At 43.9% G+C, this 24,434-nt stretch overlaps 2 protein-coding genes across 2 annotated transcripts in view; both read left to right on the top strand.

Moving 5' to 3' along the window:
- Window positions 1–2,094, top strand: part of LOC121532327 (cyclic nucleotide-gated cation channel beta-3) — a 40,157-nt gene extending 38,063 nt beyond the window's left edge. Inside the window, exons 20-26 of the mRNA XM_045205109.1 lie at window positions 144–303; window positions 405–502; window positions 605–688; window positions 894–1,012; window positions 1,118–1,264; window positions 1,369–1,555; window positions 1,632–2,094. Coding sequence (XP_045061044.1) covers window positions 144–303; window positions 405–502; window positions 605–688; window positions 894–1,012; window positions 1,118–1,264; window positions 1,369–1,555; window positions 1,632–1,835 — 999 coding nt within the window. The 3' untranslated portion in view covers window positions 1,836–2,094. The remainder of the gene's footprint in view (window positions 1–143; window positions 304–404; window positions 503–604; window positions 689–893; window positions 1,013–1,117; window positions 1,265–1,368; window positions 1,556–1,631) is intronic.
- Window positions 2,095–11,860: 9,766 nt separating this feature from the next.
- Window positions 11,861–22,492, top strand: lrrc29 (leucine rich repeat containing 29). Its single transcript, XM_041838217.1, has 8 exons — window positions 11,861–12,220; window positions 19,352–19,453; window positions 19,543–19,857; window positions 19,970–20,641; window positions 20,779–20,997; window positions 21,167–21,379; window positions 21,597–21,814; window positions 21,983–22,492. Exons 1-8 carry the CDS (start codon window positions 12,194–12,196, stop codon window positions 22,149–22,151), a joined length of 1,935 nt encoding a protein of 644 aa, XP_041694151.1. The 5' UTR covers window positions 11,861–12,193; the 3' UTR covers window positions 22,152–22,492.
- Window positions 22,493–24,434: the final 1,942 nt, after the last annotated feature.

Raw genomic sequence — 24,434 nt, 5'->3', positions numbered from 1 at the left:
TGATATTTGTTGATTGATAGGACTACTACTTGTTATCTAGCTCTGAATCCTTATCTGAACATTTGTGCTATTATAAGCTAATTATACTGTTGGCTGTTGTGATTGGTGTCAACTCCTGATTGGCCAATGACCGTCTCTTGCAGATGAGAGACGTGGTTGGTGCAGCCACAGCAGGACAGACGTACTACAGAGCATGCATGGACAACACTGTCAAATACATGGCCTCCTACCGTATCCCTAAAGACGTGCAGAACCGGGTCAAAACCTGGTACAACTACACCTGGCAGTCCCAGGGCATGCTGGGTAGGCACATGTCATTTTGTGCTGTGTAGTGTTGTTGTGTTGTGTTGCATTTTGTTGCATTGTGTTGTGTTTACTCTCTATTTGTGTCTGTCTCTATACAGATGAACAGGAGCTTCTGGTCCAGCTCCCAGACAAGATGAGGCTGGACATCGCTGTGGATGTCAACTATGACATTGTCAGTAAAGTGTCTCTCTTCCAGGTGCGTAAGTCTTAGGGCCTCTTCAGGCTGTCTCAGCCCACAGAAGATTTGACGAGCTCTATCTCTCTGTATTTCTCACTCAGCCCTACTTCTCCCTCTCAGGGTTGCGATAGACAGATGATCTTTGACATGCTGAAGAGACTGAGGTCTGTTGTTTACCTCCCAGGGGACTATGTCTGCAAAAAGGTAAAGGGTAAAGCAAGATGCGGTAGCTGTGCCACCTCTCTAGCTTGTTTGTGTCTGCGTGTGTGCATACGTGTGTGTGCGAGCGTGCTTCTCTGTTTGAATATATTTAATGTGCAGTTTGTATGCACTCTGCGCCTTCTTTGTGTAAGGTAAACTGTTAAGAGCAGGAGATGTCCAGTTGTCTGACTGTCGCTCTGTGTTTCAGGGCGAGGTTGGACGGGAAATGTACATCATCAAGGCCGGGGAGGTGCAGGTGGTGGGCGGGCCAGACGGGAAGACTGTGTTTGTCACGCTGAGGGCGGGGTCAGTGTTTGGGGAAATCAGGTGAGGTCAGGTCTGACGTATGCTCTTTGTTTCACAGAAGCAAGCACACATTTTCTTCAGGAAATGTACTTTTTCTAGTTGGATTTCTTCTCTTTGGGTTGAAAGCTTGCTGGCAGTGGGTGGAGGGAACAGGAGAACAGCGAACGTGGTGGCTCATGGCTTCGCCAACCTGTTCATCCTGGACAAGAAGGACCTCAATGAGATTCTAGTGCATTACCCCGAGTCCCAGAAGCTGCTCCGCAAGAAGGCCAGGTTAGAGAGGGGAATAAAGACTACTATTAATTTCTGGGTGTCTCGAAGTTCACCATTTTTAGAGTGTATAAGAATTTGTGATTATTTGATGTTTCCGGCAACAGGAAGATGCTCACGAAAGACAAGAAGCCTCCAGAGCCTCCGAAGGAGCCGGCCCAGGTGATCCCTCCTCGAACGGTGACGCCCAAGCTACTCAAAGCTGCTCTGGAGATGGCGCATCAGAAAACAGGCCTCAAAGGGACCCTCACCAAGTTTAAGGAGAAGATCAACAAATCCAGCGTTTCTCTACAGGTATGGCATTTGCTGTACAAAAACACCCACATTATCTACACACAAACAGTGAGCTAACCTCCCCGTTTTCCCACAGCCCTCCTCCCCTCCCCTGTCCCCAGTCTCCAGTCTGGACCCAGAGCTCGAGGCTAACGCCATGTCACCAACCTTAGACAGCTCCACACTGCTCCACCCCGTCTCCCATTGTCACCGAGATGAGACACTCTCCAGGGAGCAGGACCAAGTGGAGGGAGAAGAGGCAGGAGAAAGTGGGAAGAGGAAGGAAAAGAGAAAGCCATGAGTTGTCTCCAAAAGCAGTCTTCATGTGGAGAAAGGGATGCACTTGGTTGTCCCTCTGTACTCTGCTGCAGAGAGGGAGACCAGAGAGAAGAGCCATGGTTCCTAAAGATCATCCAATTATGTCTCAGGAGTCACAGTTCCTGTTCCTTTATACCCATAGACTCTTCTTTTAGCTATGATTTTAGATTTTAATCATTTAGCAGACGCTCTTATCCAGAGCGACTTACAGTTAGTGAGTGCATACATTTTCATATTGGCCCCCCGTGGGAAACGAACCCACAACCCTGGCGTTGCAAGCGCCATGCTCTACCAACTGAGCTACAGGGGGCTCTTGATACTTGTGAAGTACACTGAGTATACCAAACATTAGGAACACCTTCCTAATATTGAGTTCACCCCCCCCCCCCCCTTTTGCCCTCAGAACAGCCTCAATTCGTCAGGGCATGGACTCTACAAGGTGTCGAAAGCATTCCACAGGGATGCTGGCCCATGTTGACTCCAATGCTTCCCACAGTTGTTTAGTTGTCCTAAACCCTAGTTTTTTCATTTTATTCCTTTTTATATATATTCATTCAGCGAAGGGAAAAATGTGAATGGGAAATAATATAAAAATGTTGGAATCTGAGAAAAGATTTTGAAATGTTTACGTTTTGTAAAGATGACCAGTTATTTATAGTTTAGTTCAATGGAATGTTATTATTGCCTTATTTTTCATGGCCCTTGAGATAGTGTTTAGTGTTTCTGGGGTGAATGGGTCGAGGATGTATATATTTTTCATCTGAAATGTTGAAAAGTGTACACTTTTAATAAAGGTCAGCTTGTCAATGTACATATTGTTTTGTTTGCAGAAAGGTAGAAGTGCAGCTAATCATTTAATCAAGACTGGTAAACTGTCAATCATGAGTTCACCATGCCAGACAATCAAATATTTACTTTTAATAGGCAGCTAGCTATAGCTTACAAAATAATTTTGAAGTTAGCTGAACAAATGACAATAGTTACAACAGCTTTTGACATGATGGGTGTTTAAACATTTTTTTTTTTTTTTTTTACTAACTTAACAGATCAGAAGACGACTCATGTCCACAATTTATACATGTATAGTACATGTTTTTAAGTTAAGAGGTTTTGTTATCTGTTTCATATACTTTTTTTTACCATACTGTTAACCAAATGCTGTTTTCAAAAGTTTGTAAATACATTGTACATGGGGGGAGGTGTATTTTACGAGTTTTTACAGGGTAATACTTCATCCCTTGTATGTAGTTTTTCAGGAAGCAATGCAAGGTTTAACATAATTGTATAGATCCTAAATTCACCAATGGAATACATAGGGTCTAACAACCAGCTACCGAAACTGCCAGACAATCTGTAGATTGTATGTGAATATTGTTATGTTGGTTGTTGACTACCTTCTTTGTGTATATGGTATGTATGGTGTAGGTGACAAAAGCTGGCATGCAAAAGATGCTGAGAAAAAAAAAGTGTGATTCACCTGCTTTTAATAGATGGGTTAGCTGGCAACTTCACGAAAACGATGTTCACGCTTCAATTGGGCAGAAGTCCATGAGTTGTTGTGATTCTGGATCGCCAGGTATCTACCAACAATGACAATAAACTGCCATGTGTGTATCGCAAGTGACTCGTTTCAGCTAGTTTAATCTTGTTCTTGATGCCATGTCTCGTTTTGAGGTGTTTTGACTGATTTCATGTCAATGCTAATATGGCTCAAATTCGCTACTTAGTTAACCAACAACAGTTAAGATGTATTTGAGAGACAACAAGTGCTCATTGTGCAAATGTATGTATGTTTTCAATTAACATTAATGACAAAATATAGTTTACGTGTTGTCAACAATCTAAGCCAACCCCATCTGTTTTGCCCCATAGTTGCGCAGGCGTCGGTTTTGTTGCTAAACAACCAACCCGTCTATATGGAGCAAATCTGAATGCATTGATGTCACCATGATAATGTTTGATGTTTTTGTGGATTCTGTTTAATTATCTCCTGCCCATGATATGAGACAACCTACACATGGCCACGTTCATGTAAAGTGGCACAGTTTACGTCGTTACTTAGCAACCCACTACTACTTTTACAACTACTAGTCTTGGCACAAATAATAATAATAAAAACTAGTCTTAGCACCTGTAACTCGTCATGGATGATTTTAAAGTGACATTTGATTTGTTTTATCCACTAACGTTTGAAGAATGGTGCCAACAAGAAGAGGAGGATATGAGAGAAATGAAACAAGAAGAGCAAGAGGACCAGCAACCTGAGCCTAGCGATAACGTTAGACATGCAGAAATCAGTAGCGCTGAGACGACATAGAAAATGAGAGAAATGAAAAAGTTACATCAAGACTAACCAACTGGGCAGTGAAGTGCTTTCTGGAATGGCTGTCAGAAAAGGGGTTAAACCTCGATCTGGCAACTGTTTCAAAACAGGATATGGGTAATATTCTCCGGAGTTTCTACGCCACCGCAAGGACTGCTAAAGGAGTCCGATATGGAGTCAGCAGCTTTGGTGGACTGCGGGCAGGCCTAAACCGCCACTTAAATGAGCCCCTACTGAGCCGGTCTTGGTGCCTGATTAGAGATACTGACTTCCTGAACTCAAACAACGTCTTTGCTGGTATCATAAACTCGCGGAGAAGGGAGGGCAGGGACAGAACCAGCTACTACCCAGCTAATAACACAGCAGGACCTACAAATCCTCCGCGAGTCCGAATCCTTGAGCCCCGCCACCCCTAGAGGATTACTGAATAAGGTGTGGTTTGATTTGCAGTTGCACTTTGGCGGAAGAGACAACGAAGGAAATCGCAAACTGAAGCCAGACTCATTCGTAATTAAAGAGGACAAAAATTGACTCGCAAACAAATCAGTTTGAATTTATACACCCGTTTACCTTAATTTCTACAATTTCCAGTTTAGTAAAACTGATTAGAATTAGCATACTACTGAATAGTACTGATATTGTATCATATAGCCTAATAGCACTCACAGCTTTCCAAGAAAACGAACATTAAGACATTGATGTTCTGTTTACATATTTTAGAGGCTATTCATACAGAAAATGTATATTAAACCTGTATAAACGGTAGGCCTATTTATAATTATATGACAATATTTTAGGTTGACAATTCTATTAAACAATTTCTGGTATATCACATGCGTTACTTTTATTTTCCTGAATAAGTAAAATCAGGATAATGCTTTTACTGCAAACGTGCATGAAGATTTCAGAATTCAGATATGACTTCATAGTTTTTTCCACTATCCACTTCTTCTTCAGTGGGGGTTATCGGCGGTTGGCATCCAACGTTATGGTGCATTTCAGCCACCTACTGCACTGGAGTGTGGGCCAGAGACCGGGATAAACTAAATCCTCCCTGCCAGCCCTGTTGCTCTTAAAAAAGATAACAAAATATTTGAGACTATATCTAATGACGTTCTACTCAATATACTCTTTAAACTAATTTCCTGTATCCCCTTCTCCCTCATACTAGATTTCATCCTCTCTCTTTCCCTCTGATACTGCCCACACTGTAGCAATACATGCTCCAAGGTCTCTGTTTCCTGATAATAATAACACTTCCCTATTGGATGCTTTCCTATCACATTTAATGTATTTTTCAACTGGCTGTGTCCCACCCTTAATCTGGTAAAAAACAACTTTCCTCTGTACTTGAAATAAATGCCTTCCCTTATTATCTCTATTCCACTGATCCTGCCATCTCTGCACCATCACTGTATATACAGTGAGGGGAAAAAGTATTTGATCCCCTGCTGATTTTGTACGTTTGCCCACTGACAAATAAATTATCAGTCTATAATTTTAATGGTAGGTTTATTTGAACAGTGAGAGACAGAATAACAACAAAAAAATCCAGAAAAAGACATGTCAAAAATGTTATAAATTGATTTGCATTTTAATGAGGGAAATAAGTATTTGACCCCCTCTCAATCAGAAAGATTTCTGGCTCCCAAGTGTCTTTTATACAGGTAACGAGCTGAGATTAGGAGCACACTCTTAAAGGGAGTGCTCCTAATCTCAGTTTGTTACCTGTATAAAAGACACCTGTCTACAGAAGCAATCAATCAATCAGATTCCAAACTCCACCATGGCCAAGACCAAAGAGCTCTCTAAGGATGTCAGGGACAAGATTGTAGACCTACACAAGGCTGGAATGGGCTACAAGACCATCGCCAAGCAGCTTGGTGAGAAGGTGACAACAGTTGGTGCGATTATTCGCAAATGGAAGAAACAAAAAAGAACTGTCAATCTCCATGCAAGATCTCACCTCGTGGAGTTGCAATGATCATGAGAACGGTGAGGAATCAACCCAAAACTACACGGGAGGATCTTGTCAATGATCTCAAGGCAGCTGGGACCATAGTCACCAAGAAAACAATTGGTAACACACTACGCCGTGAAGGACTGAAATCCTGCAGCACCCGCAAGGTCCCCCTGCTCAAGAAAGCACATATACAGGCCTGTCTGAAGTTTGCCAATGAACATCTGAATGATTCAGAGGAGAACTGGGTGAAAGTGTTGTGGTCAGATGAGACCAAAATCGAGCTCTTTGGCATCAACTCAACTCGCCGTGTTTGGAGGAGGAGGAATGCTGCCTATGACCCCAAGAGCACCATCCCCACCGTCAAACATGGAGGTGGAAACATTATGCTTTGGGGGTGTTTTTCTGCTAAGGGGAAAGGACAACTTCCCCGCATCAAAGGGACGATGGACGGGGCCATGTACCGTCAAATCTTGGGTGAGAACCTCCTTCACTCAGCCAGGGCATTGAAAATGGGCCGTGGATGGGTATTCCAGCATGATAATGACCCAAAACACACGGCCAAGGCAACAAAGGAGTGGCTCAAGAAGAAGCACATTAAGGTCCTGGAGTGGCCTAGCCAGTCTCCAGACCTTAATCCCATAGAAAATCTGACTTGGAGAAGATCTGCAAAGAGGAGTGGGACAAAATCCCTCCTGAGAAGTGTGCAAACCTGGTGGCCAACTACAAGAAACGTCTGACCTCTGTGATTGCCAACAAGGGTTTTGCCACCAAGTACTCAGTCATGTTTTGCAGAGGGGTCAAATACTTATTTCCCTCATTAAAATGCAAATCAATTTATAACATTTTTTACATGCGTTTTTCTGGATTTTTTTGTTGTTATTCTGTCTCTCACTGTTCAAATAAACCTACCATTAAAATTATAGACTGATCATGTCTTTGTCAGTGGGCAAACGTACAAAATCAGCAGGGGATCAAATACTTGTTTCCCTCACTGTATCAGTCTTTTTGCCTCTGCCTTGCTCATTGAAACTTCAACATCCCCACTACTAAGTGCTTGTTTAGCCTGTTCATCTACTGCCTTGTTCCCCTCCACCCCCACATGGGCTGGGACCCAAGTAAATCTTATCTGAATACCCATCTGTTTAATCCTGCCATGGGTTTGTAGCACCTCATGAAGCAGGTCTTGTCTACTACATGGGCTAAAGGACTGGAGACTCATTAACACTGCACATGATTCAGAGCAAATAACTACTCTGTCTTGTTTGACTTCCTCCACCCACTGCAAGGCCAACAGTATGGCCATCAGCTCTGCTGTATATACAGCCAGATGATCTGTAATATGTTTTCTGACTTCCACCCCACATTCCTGCACTACAAATGCTGACCCAGTACGTCCTGTCCTTGGATCTTTTGAACCATCTGTGTAAATGGCCACAAAATCCTGATACACCATTTCCAGACGTCTCTTAAAGAAATCAGATGGATCAACACCCTTCCTATCTTTCTGTAGTCTCTCCAACACTTCTAGATCAACTACTGGAGGCGGGAGTAGCCATGGTGGATTTACAGGAATAACTACTGTTGGACTAAACTCCCTTCCATACAGTCCCATCTCCTTCGCCTGGGTATTACCCACCCACCCAAAGCTCGTGTTCTGTCTTCGCTCATGTTCCCAGCATGCCTGTAAAATCCCAGTAATTGACCCAATAATTAATTGCCAGCTGCTGTCTCCTAATCTGCAATGGCATATCCCCCATCTCCACCTGTAATGTAGCCACTGGGGACGTCCGAAACGCCCCACTACATATTCTGAGTCCTTGCCCCTGTATGACATCTAGCCTTTCCAGTGAGGTCCGGACTGCCGATCCATATGCTATACAGATCGGATCAATGCAACATACATGGTCTTCAATGAGGAACGCCCAGCCCCCCACAACTTCCCCGTCAGACAGCGCATCACATTTAGCACCTTCTTACACTTTCCCACCACTCTCTCAATGTGTTCTGCCCAGGTCAGTCTAGTGTCAAAGTATACTCCAAGGAACCTGAAGGCCCCCACCCTCTCCAAGTTTCTCCCATATAACCTCAAGCATACCTCATCTCCCACCTTCCTCCTGGTAAAGAACACTGTTTGAGTTTTCTCTACAGATAACCTGAATCCCCACATTAATGCCCACCGCTCTACCTCATCAATTGCTTCCTGTACCTTCCTGACGATGTATGGCACATTTCTTCCCCTCTTCCATAAGGCCCCATCATCTGCAAATAACGACCTCCCTATATCCGGCTGTACCTGAGTGTAAACATCATTGATCATGAGAACAACAAAGGACTAATCACGTTCCCCTGTAGTGTACAGTTATCCACCAAGTATCTGCCTGATAAAGACTTCCCCATCCTCACCTGGATAGACCTTCCAAACAGGAAATCCTTTATCCAGTTATACCGTCTTCCTCCTACCCCCATAATATCAAGCTTGATTAACAACCCCTCCTTCCGCATCATATCATACGCCTTCTCCACATCAAAAAAGACAGCTACAACAGTCTCCTTGTTCACCTGAGCCTTCCTGACTTCTGCTTCTAAGCAGAGCACTGGATCCATAGTTCCCCTACCCTTCCTGAACCCACTCTGATGTGGGCGATACTAGCCCTCTGCTCTCCAGGAAGTAAGTTAGCCTCTCCGTAATCATGCGTTCCATAATCTTACATACATGTGATGTTAAAGCTATTGGCCGATAGCTTGTTGGCTTCGTTGGATCCTTCCTGGGCTTCCGGATTGGTACCACTACTGCCTCCTTCCAACTGCCTGGTAGTTTCCCCTCCTCCCACACTCTGTTGTACAACACCAATACCTTACCAAATCAAATCAAATCAAATTTTATTGGCCACATGCGCCGAATACAACAGGTGCAGACATTACAGTGAAATGCTTACAGCCCTTAATCAACAGTGCATTTATTTTTAACAAAAAAGTAAAAATAAAACAACAACAAAAAAAGTGTTGAGAAAAAAAGAGCAGAAGTAAAATAAAATAACAGTAGGGAGGCTATATATACAGGGGGGTACCGGTGCAGAGTCAATGTGCGGGGGGCACCGGCTAGTTGAGGTAGTTGAAGTAATATGTACAGGTGGGCAGAGTTAAAGTGGCTATGCATAAATAATTAACAGAGTAGCAGCAGCGTAAAAGGATGGGGTGGGGGGGCAGTGCAAATAGTCCGGGTAGCCATGATTAGCTGTTCAGGAGTCTTATGGCTTGGGGGTAGAAGCTGTTGAGAAGTCTTTTGGACCTAGACTTGGCACTCCGGTACCGCTTGCCATGCGGTAGCAGAGAGAACAGTCTATGACTAGGGTGGCTGGAGTCTTTGACAATTTTGAGGGCTTTCCTCTGACACCGCCTGGTATAGAGGTCCTGGATGGCAGGAAGCTTGGCCCCAGTGATGTACTGGGCCGTACGCACTACCCTCTGTATCCAGTGCCTCATCACTAAGATGAGCCAACATAACATAGCACACCTCATCTTTCCCAGGTGAAGTTAACCCACCCTTACCTATTGCTCTTTTCACCTCTGCCCTGGTAAATGGTGCACTCAACGCATCATTTACATCCTCCCTCCTATCCAGCACTCCAGGATGCTCCTCTCTCGTGTTCTCTCTCCCCCTCTGCCCCTCCTCTGACATGTTTGCGGAGCTATGCACTTGGACAAATGCTTTGGCCATCATCTCTGCTTTCTCCTCATCTGTTACTGCCACATCCTCCCCACTCGTCAACACTGGATAATCCCACTCTCTTCTGACCCCACTCATCCTCTTAATCATCCCCCACACTTCTCCCACAGGTGTCGCCCTTCCAATGGTGTCACAGAACCGATGCCAACATTACCTCTTTGCCTGACGGCTAGTTCTCCTCACCATGGTCTGGGCCTGCTTATACTGAATCAGATATTGGAAGTTATGTGTCCTTTTCAGTACTCTAAATGCCCTGTTCCTACTCCTCACCATTGCCCCACATTCCTCCGTCCACTATGGGACTGCTTTCCTCCTCCTCCTCCCTGAACTCTTAGGTATAGCCTCAGTAGCTGCCCCCACTAACGCTGTTCTCACCCAGTTATTCATACTATCCACATCCCCTCTCATATCCACCAAGCCATGACCTGCTCCTGAAACTGATTCCACTTTGCCCTTCCAAACACCCACCTGCATACTCCATCTCCACTATCCACTGGCTAGCCACTGAGTTTTTAAACTACGGCCCGCGACATGGTTCAATGCGCCAATAAATCAGCACAATCTACTTTTTAGGTTTTTCAAATTGCCTTGTATTGAAGCTAAAATTAACAAGGTTTCCATCCAACCCTTTTATGCGAGTAAAGTACTTGTCGGATTAAAAAAAATGTAATGACAGGCCTGATGGAAACAGAACATTTGTCAGTAAACTTTCCAAATGTTGAAAAAATATATATACACTAGACAGGATGTTCTTTTTGTGTTGGTAAAAATAATAATGAGAGAAATGTCGGTGGAAACGTTTTTATGCGCAAATATTGATATAAAAACTATCATATCGAAGTAAACTTAGTCACGCGATGACGAGTGGTCCTCCCACTGCGACTCGACGGAAAAGCATGCAGTTTATTAGGCTACAGCTGAAATAAATGATGATGAACTTCACAGGGTGGTGAAAGTGCAAGGCGATGAGCTTTATGCTCCTTTCCAATACATGTCGACGGTCTTATTCTGGTGTCAGGATCATCAATGCTTGCCGTTTGACAAATACAAATAATTTCGCTCTTTTGTCCATAATAATGTCATGATGTAGGCTATGCACTGTATCTGCGAGCTGTTGACTAGTGCGCAGGTGTCAATGCCAGAGTGTGCACACTCGCTATATAATGAAAACATTTTGGGGAATAAATCACTAGTAGCGTTGAAAATGCGATGGAAACCCATTTAACTTGTATTTTTTATTCGGTACATTTATTCCGCAAAATGTATTTTTATGTGCACTACATCAACACGCACAGCCTTTTATCAACAAGTCAATTTGATGGAAAAATCTCTGCTGGGAAAGTGCACATATTGTTTGTATGTGGATTTGAGAATATTCGCATGAAAATCTGTCCCCAATTGGATGGAAACCTAGCTATTGGCATCAATGTGCTAATTAACATACAAACAATAGTAACAGAGAGCAATGTACAATATAGCGAATTTAGTAAAACAAGGAATTTGTGGGGGTTGGGTGCGGTGGCGCTTCTTCTTCTTCTTTGGGATTGGGTTGGTGGATCGCCTCCAACTTTTAAAGTGCATACACCGCCACCTACTGTACTGGAGTGTGAGGCCATTCATTACTGACCGGTGCATGCGATAAAATTGCCTCCCCTTACTACTAGCATCCTACTCCCTTTGCCAAAGATCTGGGATATACACCCCTGCCCCCACCCTACCACTGACTGGATCCTTTGAACCATCTGTATATATCCTTATAAACTAAGCCCTAGTTGCCGGCCCTATCTCCTTTGAGGGTTTATTACATAGCCCCTCTAGTAATTTAATAGGATCTCTATGGAGGACATGTATTTCGGTCACTTGACTATCTTGTCAATATAATAGACAATATTTGATGTGAGTCTGAAAATGATGCAGAGAAAATAAAACAATAAAGCAGTGAACAACTACGTCACCCAGAGAGCCCCTCGGTTTTAGTGTGACGTCAGAGTGTTTGTTTTGATCTGCAGTCAGCTGATGGACCATCTACATTGCAAAGTAAAGAGGGTGCTGACATCTTCTTCGTTCTCTAAATTAAATTACTGTTGTTGAAGTGAGAAAATGTCAACAATATCAACGGAGGTCAACTTGGCGAACCAGGTCTGATTGGGACCTGAATGAATGAAACTCTCAAGAGCTAACATTAATGATTAACTAGCCAATGAGGACGCTAGCTAGCTAACGTTAGCTACCGGTAACGTTAGTTGACAGAACGTTGATGTTGTAGCTATAAAGGACTAAACTCAATCGTGTAATTCAAGGATATGACTTGGGATCAGTGAAATAACCATGGAAACGCCTGAGTTACCTCTTGAGGTAAGACTAATAGGCTAGTAGCCTGCTTCATTGCTAAAATTGTCTGTCAATGATGTGGTTGTCAATGCTTTGGGTGTCTTGACAACTTGATATATGTTACCATGTTGATAATAAAATGAAAACTTTCCATACATGTTTGCCCATGGAAGAAGTGGTCAGAAAGTTACTTTTTGGACCTGAATGCCAAAACATTCAGGAGGTAAAGTAGCCCTTGATCATGACTCTCAGTTCCATTACATTACACAAGAGTCGTTGGACAAAGGCATATTCTGTATGGGGGAGTTTTGTTAAGAGCCCAGACGCTCGGTCTGAACATTATAATCTATAGCTTGCGGTATGGTTTTGGAAGCATAAGAACCTTATCTTTCACATCAGCGATAAATAATTGTCAAAAAACAGAAAGGTTTAATTAATACACACCTTTTTATAGGGTTAGGTTTAGGGTTCCCACACCGCCATATTTCCATGTTACAGCGCTTGTTTATGGAAAACAGAGTTACCTGTGCTAATTAGCTATCTGCTTCTCTGAACACCTGTGTATTAACAAAAGATTGAGGCCACAAACATGTCACTGAAAAATACTGTTGGCTGCAACTGTTAAAACCGGTTAAAACAGTGTACAGTAAGTGTGTATTTAGTATTTGTGAAATTGACAAGTTTTTTTATTTTGATATGAAAGTTGAGGGATTTATGTTTCTAGAACCATACCTCAATTGAGAATCGATTCACGTTTAGATGGAGTATTTGGCTGTTTTGGCTTTAAACAGAACATGTAAGGTCCTTGGACTATAAGGAGTAACGTTAGGCTCCTTTAGTCCATTATTGGGCTAGTGATAAAGGTCCTCAAGGACCCATTTTGCATAACCCACCATACCATGAGACATCCATGTCTTCATCACTGGAAAAGATGAACGGTTGAGTTTATAATTTAAAAGCTTACAGTGTTGTTAAACTATTTCTTGAAAAAAATGGTCTAATAGTCATTTTTAAACCTTTAACGTAAATTCTCAATTTTTTTTTGCATTTGTTGTAGCTTGGACACAATTTCAAATCGGAGGTTTTTGTTGTACCCGCCATCGGCTGAGACATGTTCTTGAATACAGGGTGGGTGTCATTTCAATCATAAATAGAATGGACCTATCATTTCAGACTACTGACATTTAGCTGGTACATTAAATGTACATTTTTACTTTAATTATTACCATAAAGATGACCGCCGGTCCACCCACCGTTGAATGTCAACTTCAATGGTCATGTCTATTCTGTTATCTATATTTCAATAGGTTTCTTTTGGAGGATTGACAATATACAGTTGAAGTCGGAAGTTTACATACACTTAGGTTGGAGTCATTAAAACTCGTTTTTCAACCCTCCACACATTTCTTGTTAATAAACTATAGTTTTGGCAAGTCGGTTAGGACATCTACTTTGTGCATGACACAAGTAATTTTTCCAACAATTGTTTACAGACAGATTATTTCACTTATAATTCACTGTATCACAATTCCAGTGGGTCAGAAGTTTACATACACTAAATTGACTGTGCCTTTAAACAGCTTGAAAAATTCCAGAAAATGATGTCATGGCTTTAGAAGCTTCTGCTAGGCTAATTGACATCATTTGAGTCAATTGGAGGTGTACCTGTGGATGTATTTCAAGACCTACCTCCAAACTCAGTGCCTCTTTGCTTGACATCATGGGAAAATCAAAAGATATCAGCCAATACCTCAGAAAAGAAATTGCAGACCTCCACACGTCTGGTTCATCCTTGGGAGCAATTTCCAAATGCCTGAAGGTACCACATTCATCTATACAATCAATAGTACGCAAGTATAAACACCATGGGACCACGCAGCCGTCATACCGCTCAGGAAGTAGATGCGATCTGTCTCCTAGAGATGAACGTACTTTGGTGCGAAAAGTGCAAATCAATCCCAGAACAACAGCAAAGGACCTTGGGAAGATGCTGGAGGAAACAGGTACAAAAGTATCTATATCCACAGTAAAACAAGTCCTATATCGACATAACCTGAAAGGCCACTCAGCAAGGAAGAAGCCACTGCTCCAAAACCGCCATAAAAAATCCAGACCACGGTTTGCAACTGCACATGGGGACAAAGATTGTACTTTTTGGAGAAATGTCCTCTGGTCTGATGAAACAAAAATAGAACTGTTTGGCCATAATGACCATTGTTATGTTTGGAGGAAAAAGGGGTTTGCTTGCAAGCCGAAGAACACCATCCCAACCGTGAAGCACGGGGGTGGCAGCATCATGCTGTGGGGGTGCTTTGCTGCAGGAGGGACTGGTGCACTTCACATAATAGATGGCATCACGAGGAAGGAAAATTATGTGGATATATTGAAGCAACATCTCAAGACATCAGTCAGGAAGTTAAAGCTTGGTCGCAAATGGGTCTTCCAAATAGACAATGACCCCAAGCATACTTCCAAAGTTGTGGATAAATAGCTACATCAGCTCTGTCAGGAGGAATAGGCCAAAATTCACCCAACTTATTGTGGGAAGCTTGTGGAAGGCTACCCGAAACGTTTGACCCAAGGTAAACAATTTAAAGGCAATGCTACCAAATACTAATTGAGGGTATGTAAACGTCTGACCCACTGGGAATGTGATGAAATAAATAAAAGCTGAAATAAATCATTCTCTCTACTATTATTCTGACATTTCACATTCTTAAAATAAAGTGGTGATCCTAACTGACCTAAGACAGGGAATTTTTACTAGGATTAAATGTCAGGAATTGTGAAAAACTGAGTTTAAATGTATTTGGCTAAGGTGTATGTAAACTTCCGACTTCAACTGTATATGGCTCTGAGACAGAATCACTTGTTTTGACATTTACATTTTAACATTTGAGTAATTTAGCAGACGCTCTTATCCAGAGTGACTTACAGGAGCAATTACAGTTAAGTGCCTTGCTCAAGGGCACATCGACCCTTGAGCACCTAGTCGACATGGTACTTAACAACTTGACCTGCTACTCAAACAGAATCCTATCTAGCAGATTGTAACGGGCTAAAGTGATGCTTTATTAGCCGTTACAGGATAGGTACAGTTTGGCATAGCACATAGAATTTTCCACCAACCTTAAAGGGATTCTCTGGTACTTTTGTATACTTTTTAGCCAGTAGTTCTGAAAGTAGCACCAACGAGCCAAAAGCTTGTGGAAAGCTACACGAAACGTTTGACCCAAGTTAAACAATTTAAAGGCAATGCTACCAAATACTAATTGAGTGTATGTAAACTTCTGACCGACGGGGAATGTGATGAAAGAAATAAAAGCTGAAATAAATCATTCTCTCTACTATTATTCTGACATTTCACATTCTTAAAATAAAGTGGTGATCCTAACTGACCTAAGACAGGGACTTTTTACTAGGATTAAATGTCAGGAATTGTGAAAAACTGAGTTTAAATGTATTTGGCTAAGGTGTATGTAAACTTCTGACTTCAACTGTAACTTAAAACATATTCCCATTCAAGTTAACATTCTCTGATGTGTGGCCCTCCACCATCATTGTGGTACCATTTGAAAGTTTAAATTTAAATGTTATACCCATTCTAGTACATTTATCAGCCAAAACATGACACCCACCCTGTATTCAAGAGCATGTTACATTTACATTTTAGTCATTTAGCAGTCGCTCTTATCCAGAGTTGGGGGGGAGGGAGGAGAAAAGTAGATGTCATCAGCATAGCAATGACAGGAGAGACCATGAGAGGATATGACTGAGCCGAGTGACTTTATGTATAGACAGAAGAGGAGGACCTAGAACCGAGCCCTGGGGGACACCAGTAGTGTGAGTACGTGGTGCAGGCAAAGATTCCTCTCCATGTCACCTGGTAGGAGCGGCCTGCCAGGTCGGATGCAATCCAAGAGTGTGCAGAGCCTGAGACGCCCAGCCCTGAGGGTGGAGAGGAGGATCTGATGGTTCACGGTGTTGAAGGCAGCGGATAGATCTATGAGGATGAGAACAGACACACAGAGAGACAGAGAGAGATTCAGCTTTGGCATTGCAGAGAGCCTCCGTGGCAGATAGACGAGCAGTGACCCGTCTTGAAGCCTGACTGATTAGGGTCAAGAAGAACGTTCTGAGAGAGATGGCGAGAGAGTTGGTCAGAGACCGCACGCTCAAGTGTTTTGGAAAGAAAAGAAAAGGGATACCGGTCTGTAGTTTGACGTCAGAGGAGTAGAGTGTTGGTTTATTATTTCCCCCCCCCCCATTTTTCTCCCCAATTTCGTGATATCCAATTGGTAGTTACGATCTTGTCTCATCGCTGCAACTACCCAATGCTTTCGGGAGAGGCGAAGGTCGAGACATGCGTCCTCCGAAACATGACCCGCCAAGCCGCGCTGCTTCTTAACACACTGCTCGCTTAACCCAGAATCCAGCCGCACCAATGTGTCGGAGGAAACACAGTTCGACTGACGACCAAAGTCAACTTGCAAGCGCCCAGCCCGCCACAAGAAGTTGCTAGAACATGATGAGCCAAGGAAAGCCCCCCCGGCCAAACCCTCCCCCAACCCAGACAGTGCTGGGCCAATTGTGCATCGCCCTATGGGGCTCCCAGTCACGGCCGGCTGTGACACAAGTGTTGGTTTCTTGAGGAGGGGAGCGACTTGGGACATTTTAAAGTCAGGGGACACAGCCAGTGGTCAGTCAGGGATGAGGGAAAGGGAGAAGGTCTCCAGAGATGGTTTGGAGGAGGGGATGGGGTCGAGCAGGCAGGTTGTCGGGCGGCCGGACTTCACTAATCGCAGGATTTCATCTGGCGAGAGAGGGGAGATAAAGGTCAGGGCGTAGGGTAGTTCTGTGTGAGTGGGCCCAGTGGACTCAGTAGGCTGAGTGAATGAGGAGCGGATTTCGTCAACCTTCTTTTCAAAGTGGTTGACAAAGTCGTCCGCAGAGAAGGAGGGGGTGGAGGAGAAGGAGGAAAATAGTTTCCTATGGTTAGAGGCAGAAGCTTGACATTTAGAGTGTTAGAAAGTGGCTTTAGCAGCGGATACAGAGGAAGAGAACGTAGAGAGGAGGGAGTGAAAGGATGATAGGTCCTCCGGAAGTTTAGTTTTCCTCCATTTCTGCTCAGCTGCCCGCAGCCCTGTTCTGTAAGCTCGCAATGAGTCACTCAGCCACGGAGCAGGAGGGCAGGGACGAGCCGGCTGGGAGGAAAGGGGACAGTGCGAGTCATAGGATGCGTAAAGGGAGGAGGAGAGTAGGGTCGAAAACGTAGAGACAGGAGGAGAAGGATTTAGCAGAAGGGAGAGACGATAGAATAGAAGAGGATAGAGTAGTGGGAGAGCGAGCGAAGATTGTGACGGTGCATGACCATCTGGGTAGGGGCTGAGTTGCTAGGGTTGGAGGAGAGGGAAACAGAAAAGGAAACAAAGTAAGTAGTCCTGGAGGGGGATCGATGACAATGTTAATCTTGAGTGGACAAGTGACAGTGACAGCATGGAATTCAAATGAGGAGATGGACAGGTGAGAGAGGGAGAAAAGAGAATCTCTACTTAGGAGAAATTAGTAGCCCTGTACCACCACCGTAATGACCAAATGCTCTCGGACTATGAGAGAAAAACCTAGATGAAGAGAGAGCAGCTGGAGTAGCAGAGTTCTCTGGGGTGATCCAAGTCTCCATCAGGGCCAAAAAGACAAGGAACTGAAGGGCAGCATAGACTGAGATGAATTCGGTGTTCTTGACTGCAGATCGTCAGTTCCAAACGCTGCCATAGACCAGGAATTCCACATGGGTTGTGTGCGCAGGGTACACTAAATGAGAAAGGTTGCAGCCAAGGGGTGGGGAGCATCTGTAAAGCCTACAGGAAGAGAAGCAAACAAGTATAGAAAACACACAGTTGCCAAAGCTACAAAATAGCAAAATGAGATCATCTGAAAATAACTAGGTAAGATACTCTAGTGAGAGAGTGGTGTGGAGCTTCCTCTCTTTCCTTCCTCAAACAACTCGGCAGAACCGTCTTTATTTCGGTGACGGCCTTAGTTTTGCAACAAGGCCGCCGCTGAGAAAACATGGGAGACTGAAGTACTAATACTAATTACTAAGATGAAGAGCACATCTCCCCCTCTAACACAGCCACTGATAACAGTCACAAATTGCCCTGCCCATTTATCCTGGTTGATATGTCAACAATCATCTGCAAGTTATGAGCAGTCAGCAGTTCACACACCAAATCGGCTACAGGGAAGACGGGCAGCATTTAAAGGTGCAATATGCAGAAATCGCTCCTTCTTTTCCTGCTTTCAAAAATTTTAATAGTTCGCCTAATTTCAGCTCATGTGACAAAACAAGCAATGCATAGTGTAGAGAATCATTGTACAATCTAAACCGCTGTGAAATATATTTTCAACAACCAAAAAGATTGTATTTTCAGCTGTTTGAAGCTGGTGTACAAAACCGAAAGTAAAAGACACAAATACTAAACGTAAGAATGGGAAGCATAGATATAGCGCACATAGAACATATCTACCGCTTATTAGACTTGCGTTCAATGAGAATGACAGATCTATTACTCACATTTCTATGTGAATTTGGTTGGGTCGCCCAAAAAGTGACATATTGCACCTTTAAAGGAGATGGCCCTAGCTAGCAAAAAGACAGTACAAGACAACAGCAGATAAAGACCAAACTTATGCTTATCACTCCTGGAGATATCAGGAGTCCTCTAGCTATATAATGTGTCTCAACCGAAGCTACAACATATCTGAATATGAAAAACCCCCAGAGTTTACGCGTTTTAGATATTTGACGTTAAATTATAAAAAATTAAATAAAAATACTAAACATTTATTTCCAGAAATTATAAAATAGTTTGACAACCCTGTTTGTAAGCTTTTAAATTATTATAAATCTCAACTGTTTATCTTTTCTAGTGATGAAGACATGGATGTCTCATGGTATAGTATGCAAAATGGATCAACTTTGAGCACCTTTATCTCTTGAATGTTTTGCACTACAATGGGCAAATATGAATGGAAGGTTTCATTCAAATCAAAAGGGGTGCTGTCAAAAAGTGATTAAATTCAAATGGATTTATCCTATGTATAAACTGTTGTAAAATACCCTGATGGTCCAACCCTGATTAACTTCCTGTCCAGATCATCACCTACATTCTGAGTTTCCTCAAAGCGTCAGACAGAAAGGAAGCCTCTCTGGTCTGCAGGAGCTGGTATGATGCCAGCCAAGACCTCCAATTTCAGGTACTACTCTATTCCACAATTCCCCTTATTGAGATTAACTTAATCAATCTCACAAATAGGATAAGCCTAACTCTGACTCCACTTTCCAGAGAAATCTCACCTTCAAGTTCCCAGCCTCTATCTCCTCCCTGGATCTGATCCGGGGCCTGAGTAGGCGTTCCAGCTGCAGCCTGGTCATCAGCCACCTGGATGGCTCCAGTATGTCCCGGGCTATGCTGCAGGAGATAGGGCTTCACCTGGGCCCTCGGCTGGAGAGCCTGGCCCTGCCGGGGAGCAGCGTGACCGAGTCTTCCCTCCTGGCCCTGCTGCCCCACCTGACAGCCCTACGCAGGCTGGACCTCCGTGGCCTGGACAGCCTCTTCATGTCTGGAGCCTTCCTGTCCAGAGAGGAGCACCGCCAGCAGGTCAGACCCTGGAGGTTGGACATGATGATGATGATGATTTTTCTAAATATGTTTTATTTTTTTTATTTTTTTTACACATGCCAGTTTTTAAATGAGTTTGTCCTTTTCCTAGGTTCGGGTAGCTTTAGCAGATCTTAAGGAACTGGATCTCTCTGACCTGCGCTACCTATCAGACCTCACCTTTAACCGGCTAACAGGCTGCACTCCCAGACTACGCCGTATCTCCCTGGCTGGATGCCACATCGCCTTTGAGTTTGACCCGTACCGTGGCTGCCCTGTGGGGCCTGACTCCTCTGCCCTGCTCTCCCTACGGAACCTCCGCAGGCTGCTGCAGGAGCAGGCCTCTACAGTGCGTGGGTTGGACCTGAGCAGAACCAGCATCACCCCAGAGTCACTGCGCTCTGTGGCCCAGGTGGAGGGCCTGTCTCTGGAAGAGCTGCGTCTGCGGGGCTGCAAGGAGCTGACAGACTACTCTGTAGAGGTGCTCTGTAAGCACCAGCCTGGCCTCCAGATCCTGGACCTCAGCGCCTGCACAGAGCTCACCAGCCGGGCTGTACTAGCTGTGGCCCTGGGCCTGAAGAGCCTCCGGCTCCTCTCTCTGTCCCGGGACTGGAGGGTGAAGGATAAAGGCCTGGCTGACCTGATGGTGCTGCCGGAGCTGAGGACCCTGGATCTGTCTGAGTGCCTGCACGTCAGTGGGGCCGAGATAGTGAAAGGGCTCTCTGCCCCGGAGCCCAGGGCACGGCTGGAGACCCTCAGCCTCAAGAGCTGCACCTATATCAGGGTCAGTGTGTGTGCTGTTCTCTCCCTCACATTACTATGATTTTACCAGACCTGACTCTTTCAGGATTTATCTTTTATAGAATAAAATGTTTATCAGGACATTATCCCTCATGCTCCTTTGTCTCCCCTCTCTCTCAGGACCTGGCTGTGTTCTCTCTGGCTCAGCTGCTGGGCTCCAGTTTGAGAGAGCTGGACCTCACCTCCTGCATCTACCTCACAGACCTGAGTGTGGGTGCTATCGCCACCTACCTTCCCGGGCTGGTTGTTCTGCGACTGGGCTGGTGCAAGGAGATCACAGACTGGGGGCTGCTGGGCATGGTGGAGCCCACCAAGGAGTGTGAGCCAAGCAAAGAAATGGTGAGAGAGGGCTGGGTGGGGAAAAGTGTAGAAGTCTTGGGAATAGGCTATAAGAAGACTACCTGGTCTTTTCTGTGCTTATATTCAAGTTATCACCAATGTAGCTTAGTACGACCATGCTCCCCTGACCTTTATCTGACCTTCAACCTCTCACCTTGACTCCTTGCAGGAGTACAAGGGGCCCAGCTTCACCCGTACCTTTGGGAACATGGGTTTCTTCCGGCCTCCCAGCATGCCCTTCCAGGAGAAGCCTCGGCTGGTGACGGACGAGGACCTGGGGGTGTTCAGGGAACAGGAGGGGGCCTCACTGCTGGCCCTCAGGAGCCTTCAGGACCTCGACCTGTCTGCCTGCTCCAAACTCACCGACAGCAGCATCACACAGGTGGCGTTCCCATGAGAATATATATACAGGCTATGGTTAGAGCCAAGAGCTATGATGAGGCAGGATTAACTCTTGGCCCTAGTTTTAGGTTATTATCAATGCCAATAGTTTTTCCTGGTCAGGTTAGGAAAAACTCCATAAAGTGATTGAGTGGTTGATGTCCTGTGTCCATTGAATGGGGAACCCTAGTTAACCGGGCGGTTGTTGTTGTGAGCAGGTGCTGCGTTATCCAGACCTCCAGCGCCTCTCTCTCGCCATGTTGCCTGAGATCAGTGATGACAGCCTGGCGTCGGTGGCCTACCACTGTCGCAGCCTCACCAGCCTGGAACTCAGCCACTGCCCCCACATCAGCGACCAGGGTATCGCCCGTGCAGCCCCTTACCTCGCCAGGCTGCAGCACCTCTACCTGTCCTGCTGCAACACAGTCACAGATAGGTGAGACACACACAAACATACACACAGACAGAATGTGAAACTGTGCCAATACTATGAAACAGTGAAGCATTGTTAAAGTTGAGTAACTAGAACCTTTGACTGTAATAAATAATAAATGAAGTTATCTGTATATCAGTGTGTGACAGCAGTGAACTCATGCTCCCACAGGTCTCTCTCCATGCTCGTCCAACACTGTAAGAGACTGCGGACATTGGACATCTCCATGTGTAAACACATCTCCCTAACAACGGTTGAGCTCCTTCAATCACAGCTTCCATTCATAGAGAACGTCCACTGCCGCTTTGTGGGTGGAGCTGACCTGACCCTCACACTCTGATTTTTTTCTCTCCAGAAACGTGCTGCTTGAATCACATTTCAGTAATTGCATTATGCACCTACCTGCTCCTATTATCCAGAGTTTATTTGTAATAGATTCAGTAGTTTATCTTAGTTTCAACCCCTGTGAACCCTAATACTGGCAGGTTCCAGCAGTTAGACACTTAGTAGGACTCATATGGCCAATTTCTTAGACTAAAATTGTCTAGTGCTGGATTCAAAATCCTTCTCATTGGAGAATCTCCCATGAGCAGACGAAGCACATTCGGATTGGTCCTCTGTAGCTCAGCTGGTAGAGCACGGCGCTTGTAACGCCAAGGTAGTGGGTTCGATCCCCGGGACCACCCATACACAAAAAATGTATGCACGCACGACTGTAAGTCGCTTTGGATAAAAGCGTCTGCTAAATGGCATATTATTATTATTATTATTATTTATGTAAGTGTGTTTTAGGCCAGGATTCATTCCGATAGCGCTTTGTCGGCTATGCGCCATTTCCAGGTAATTCCCATTGAGGCGACATATGCAGCATTTACCGTGAATGCAATCTCCACGAACGCAGGAACATTGCCTTCAAAAGGTGCTTAGCAGACGAAGCACATTCGGATTACATCCTGGCCTTAGTCTGCTCCAGGCCCTCCAACATCCTGGCCTTAGTCTGCTCCAGGCCATCCAACATAATGTGTGTTTGTGTATATGTGTGGGAGGGGTTGGGGAAAAAATCAGAAGACAAATTTCCATCCCGTATGGACTAATCACACATTTTATCTAGTCTAGGACCAGGATTAATCTGTGTCTGAGAACCCTGGCTCTTAATGTCCTCCTCCTGTTCAGTGTATGCTGTGTGATATAAGGACACTGTTCATATCAAGGTTTTAGTCTGATTAGAATGAGTCTGGTTTTTGGAGTTGAGGGACCAAATCAGTAGATACTGCACAAACCTTTAACTGGCATAGAAGATGTGCTCTGAGGAAAAAGCACCTTGTAGCTGATCTCAGAACCCGGAATCAGAGCCCGTATTCACAAAGCTTCTCATAGTAGGAGTGTTGATCTAGGATCAGGTCCCAACCTGTCCAGATAATCTTATTCATTATGATCTAAAAGGCGAAACTGATCCTAGATCAGCACTCCTACTCTGAGGGTCTTTGTGGATACAGGCCTTCCGTGTTCTGGCTGAAAGGGCCACGCTGTAGAGGAATCTGTATTGGAGAAATATTGATAGCTATTTATCATCAAGTTTTTAGTTGAGCAGGCTTAAGTAATTTTGTATTCAACTTAATTTAACACTGCCACTGAAGGAAGCAAAACTGTTCACGTTTCTTTGTAAAATTATATATGTATTTATTGAATATTTAATTATATCAATAAATGTAGGCTTATATCTTGTTTATCTGTTGCTTGGAATCATCCATGAGTCGGAGTAGATTTGTTTCTTCTAGGATTCCACCAGACCATGAACCAAGCTAGACAAAGACAATCTGTATAAATCATATTTATTAATGTCAATCCTAATCTTAGTAAAGCAGAAATTAGGGGTTACCATGGAGATTATTGTGTGTTTAACATGAACACACTTGCAATGAACAGTGAAATCACCCCAAATTTCAGAGAAGGCCAGATCACTGGCTGAGGAAAAAACAATCAACATTTAAATTTATGATTTTTAGCTTGCTACAAAAATCCATTATTATGAGTTTACCTTTCTACCCATCTCACTGGCCATTGAGATTTTGAATATGAAATGTTGAAGGTCCATCATACAGATTCATCTATGAGAATCATTCATATTGTCATGAAAATAAAGCCCAAGTACCCTACAACAATATCAATGTTGAACTAATATCCATTTAGTATGGACTTAAATTCATAATGGACCTTTAAGATCTTTGCCCTCAGCTCCAGAGCAATAAAGGTTACCAGGCAAAATTAATTAATAGCAGAGATAAATATATGGTGCTTGAAGCTAAATCATTTGTCAGTGATACAAAACACTTATCTGTACCTTAGCTACATTATCTGTAGCTTGAATAGTACCTACAATAAAAAAGCATATGGAAGGTGGTTGTACCATTGATCAAGCTCTCGACACCAATAAAAGCACAAAAGCCCATTGCCTAAGACAGAACAGTTTGAATGTTTGCCATCAAACCTAATGGCAACCTTAAATAAAACGTACAGAAGATCAATCATGATCATCATCAAAACCAGCCCATGTGAGCATCTCTGAGGTATTCTCATCAAAGGGCTCATGAGCAAATGGAACTAATTAAAATGCTATCTGCAC

Source organism: Coregonus clupeaformis, chromosome 19 (genome assembly GCF_020615455.1).
Source record: "Coregonus clupeaformis isolate EN_2021a chromosome 19, ASM2061545v1, whole genome shotgun sequence".
Lineage (NCBI taxonomy): Eukaryota > Metazoa > Chordata > Actinopteri > Salmoniformes > Salmonidae > Coregonus > Coregonus clupeaformis.
This window is presented reverse-complemented; position numbering and strand designations above follow the sequence as displayed.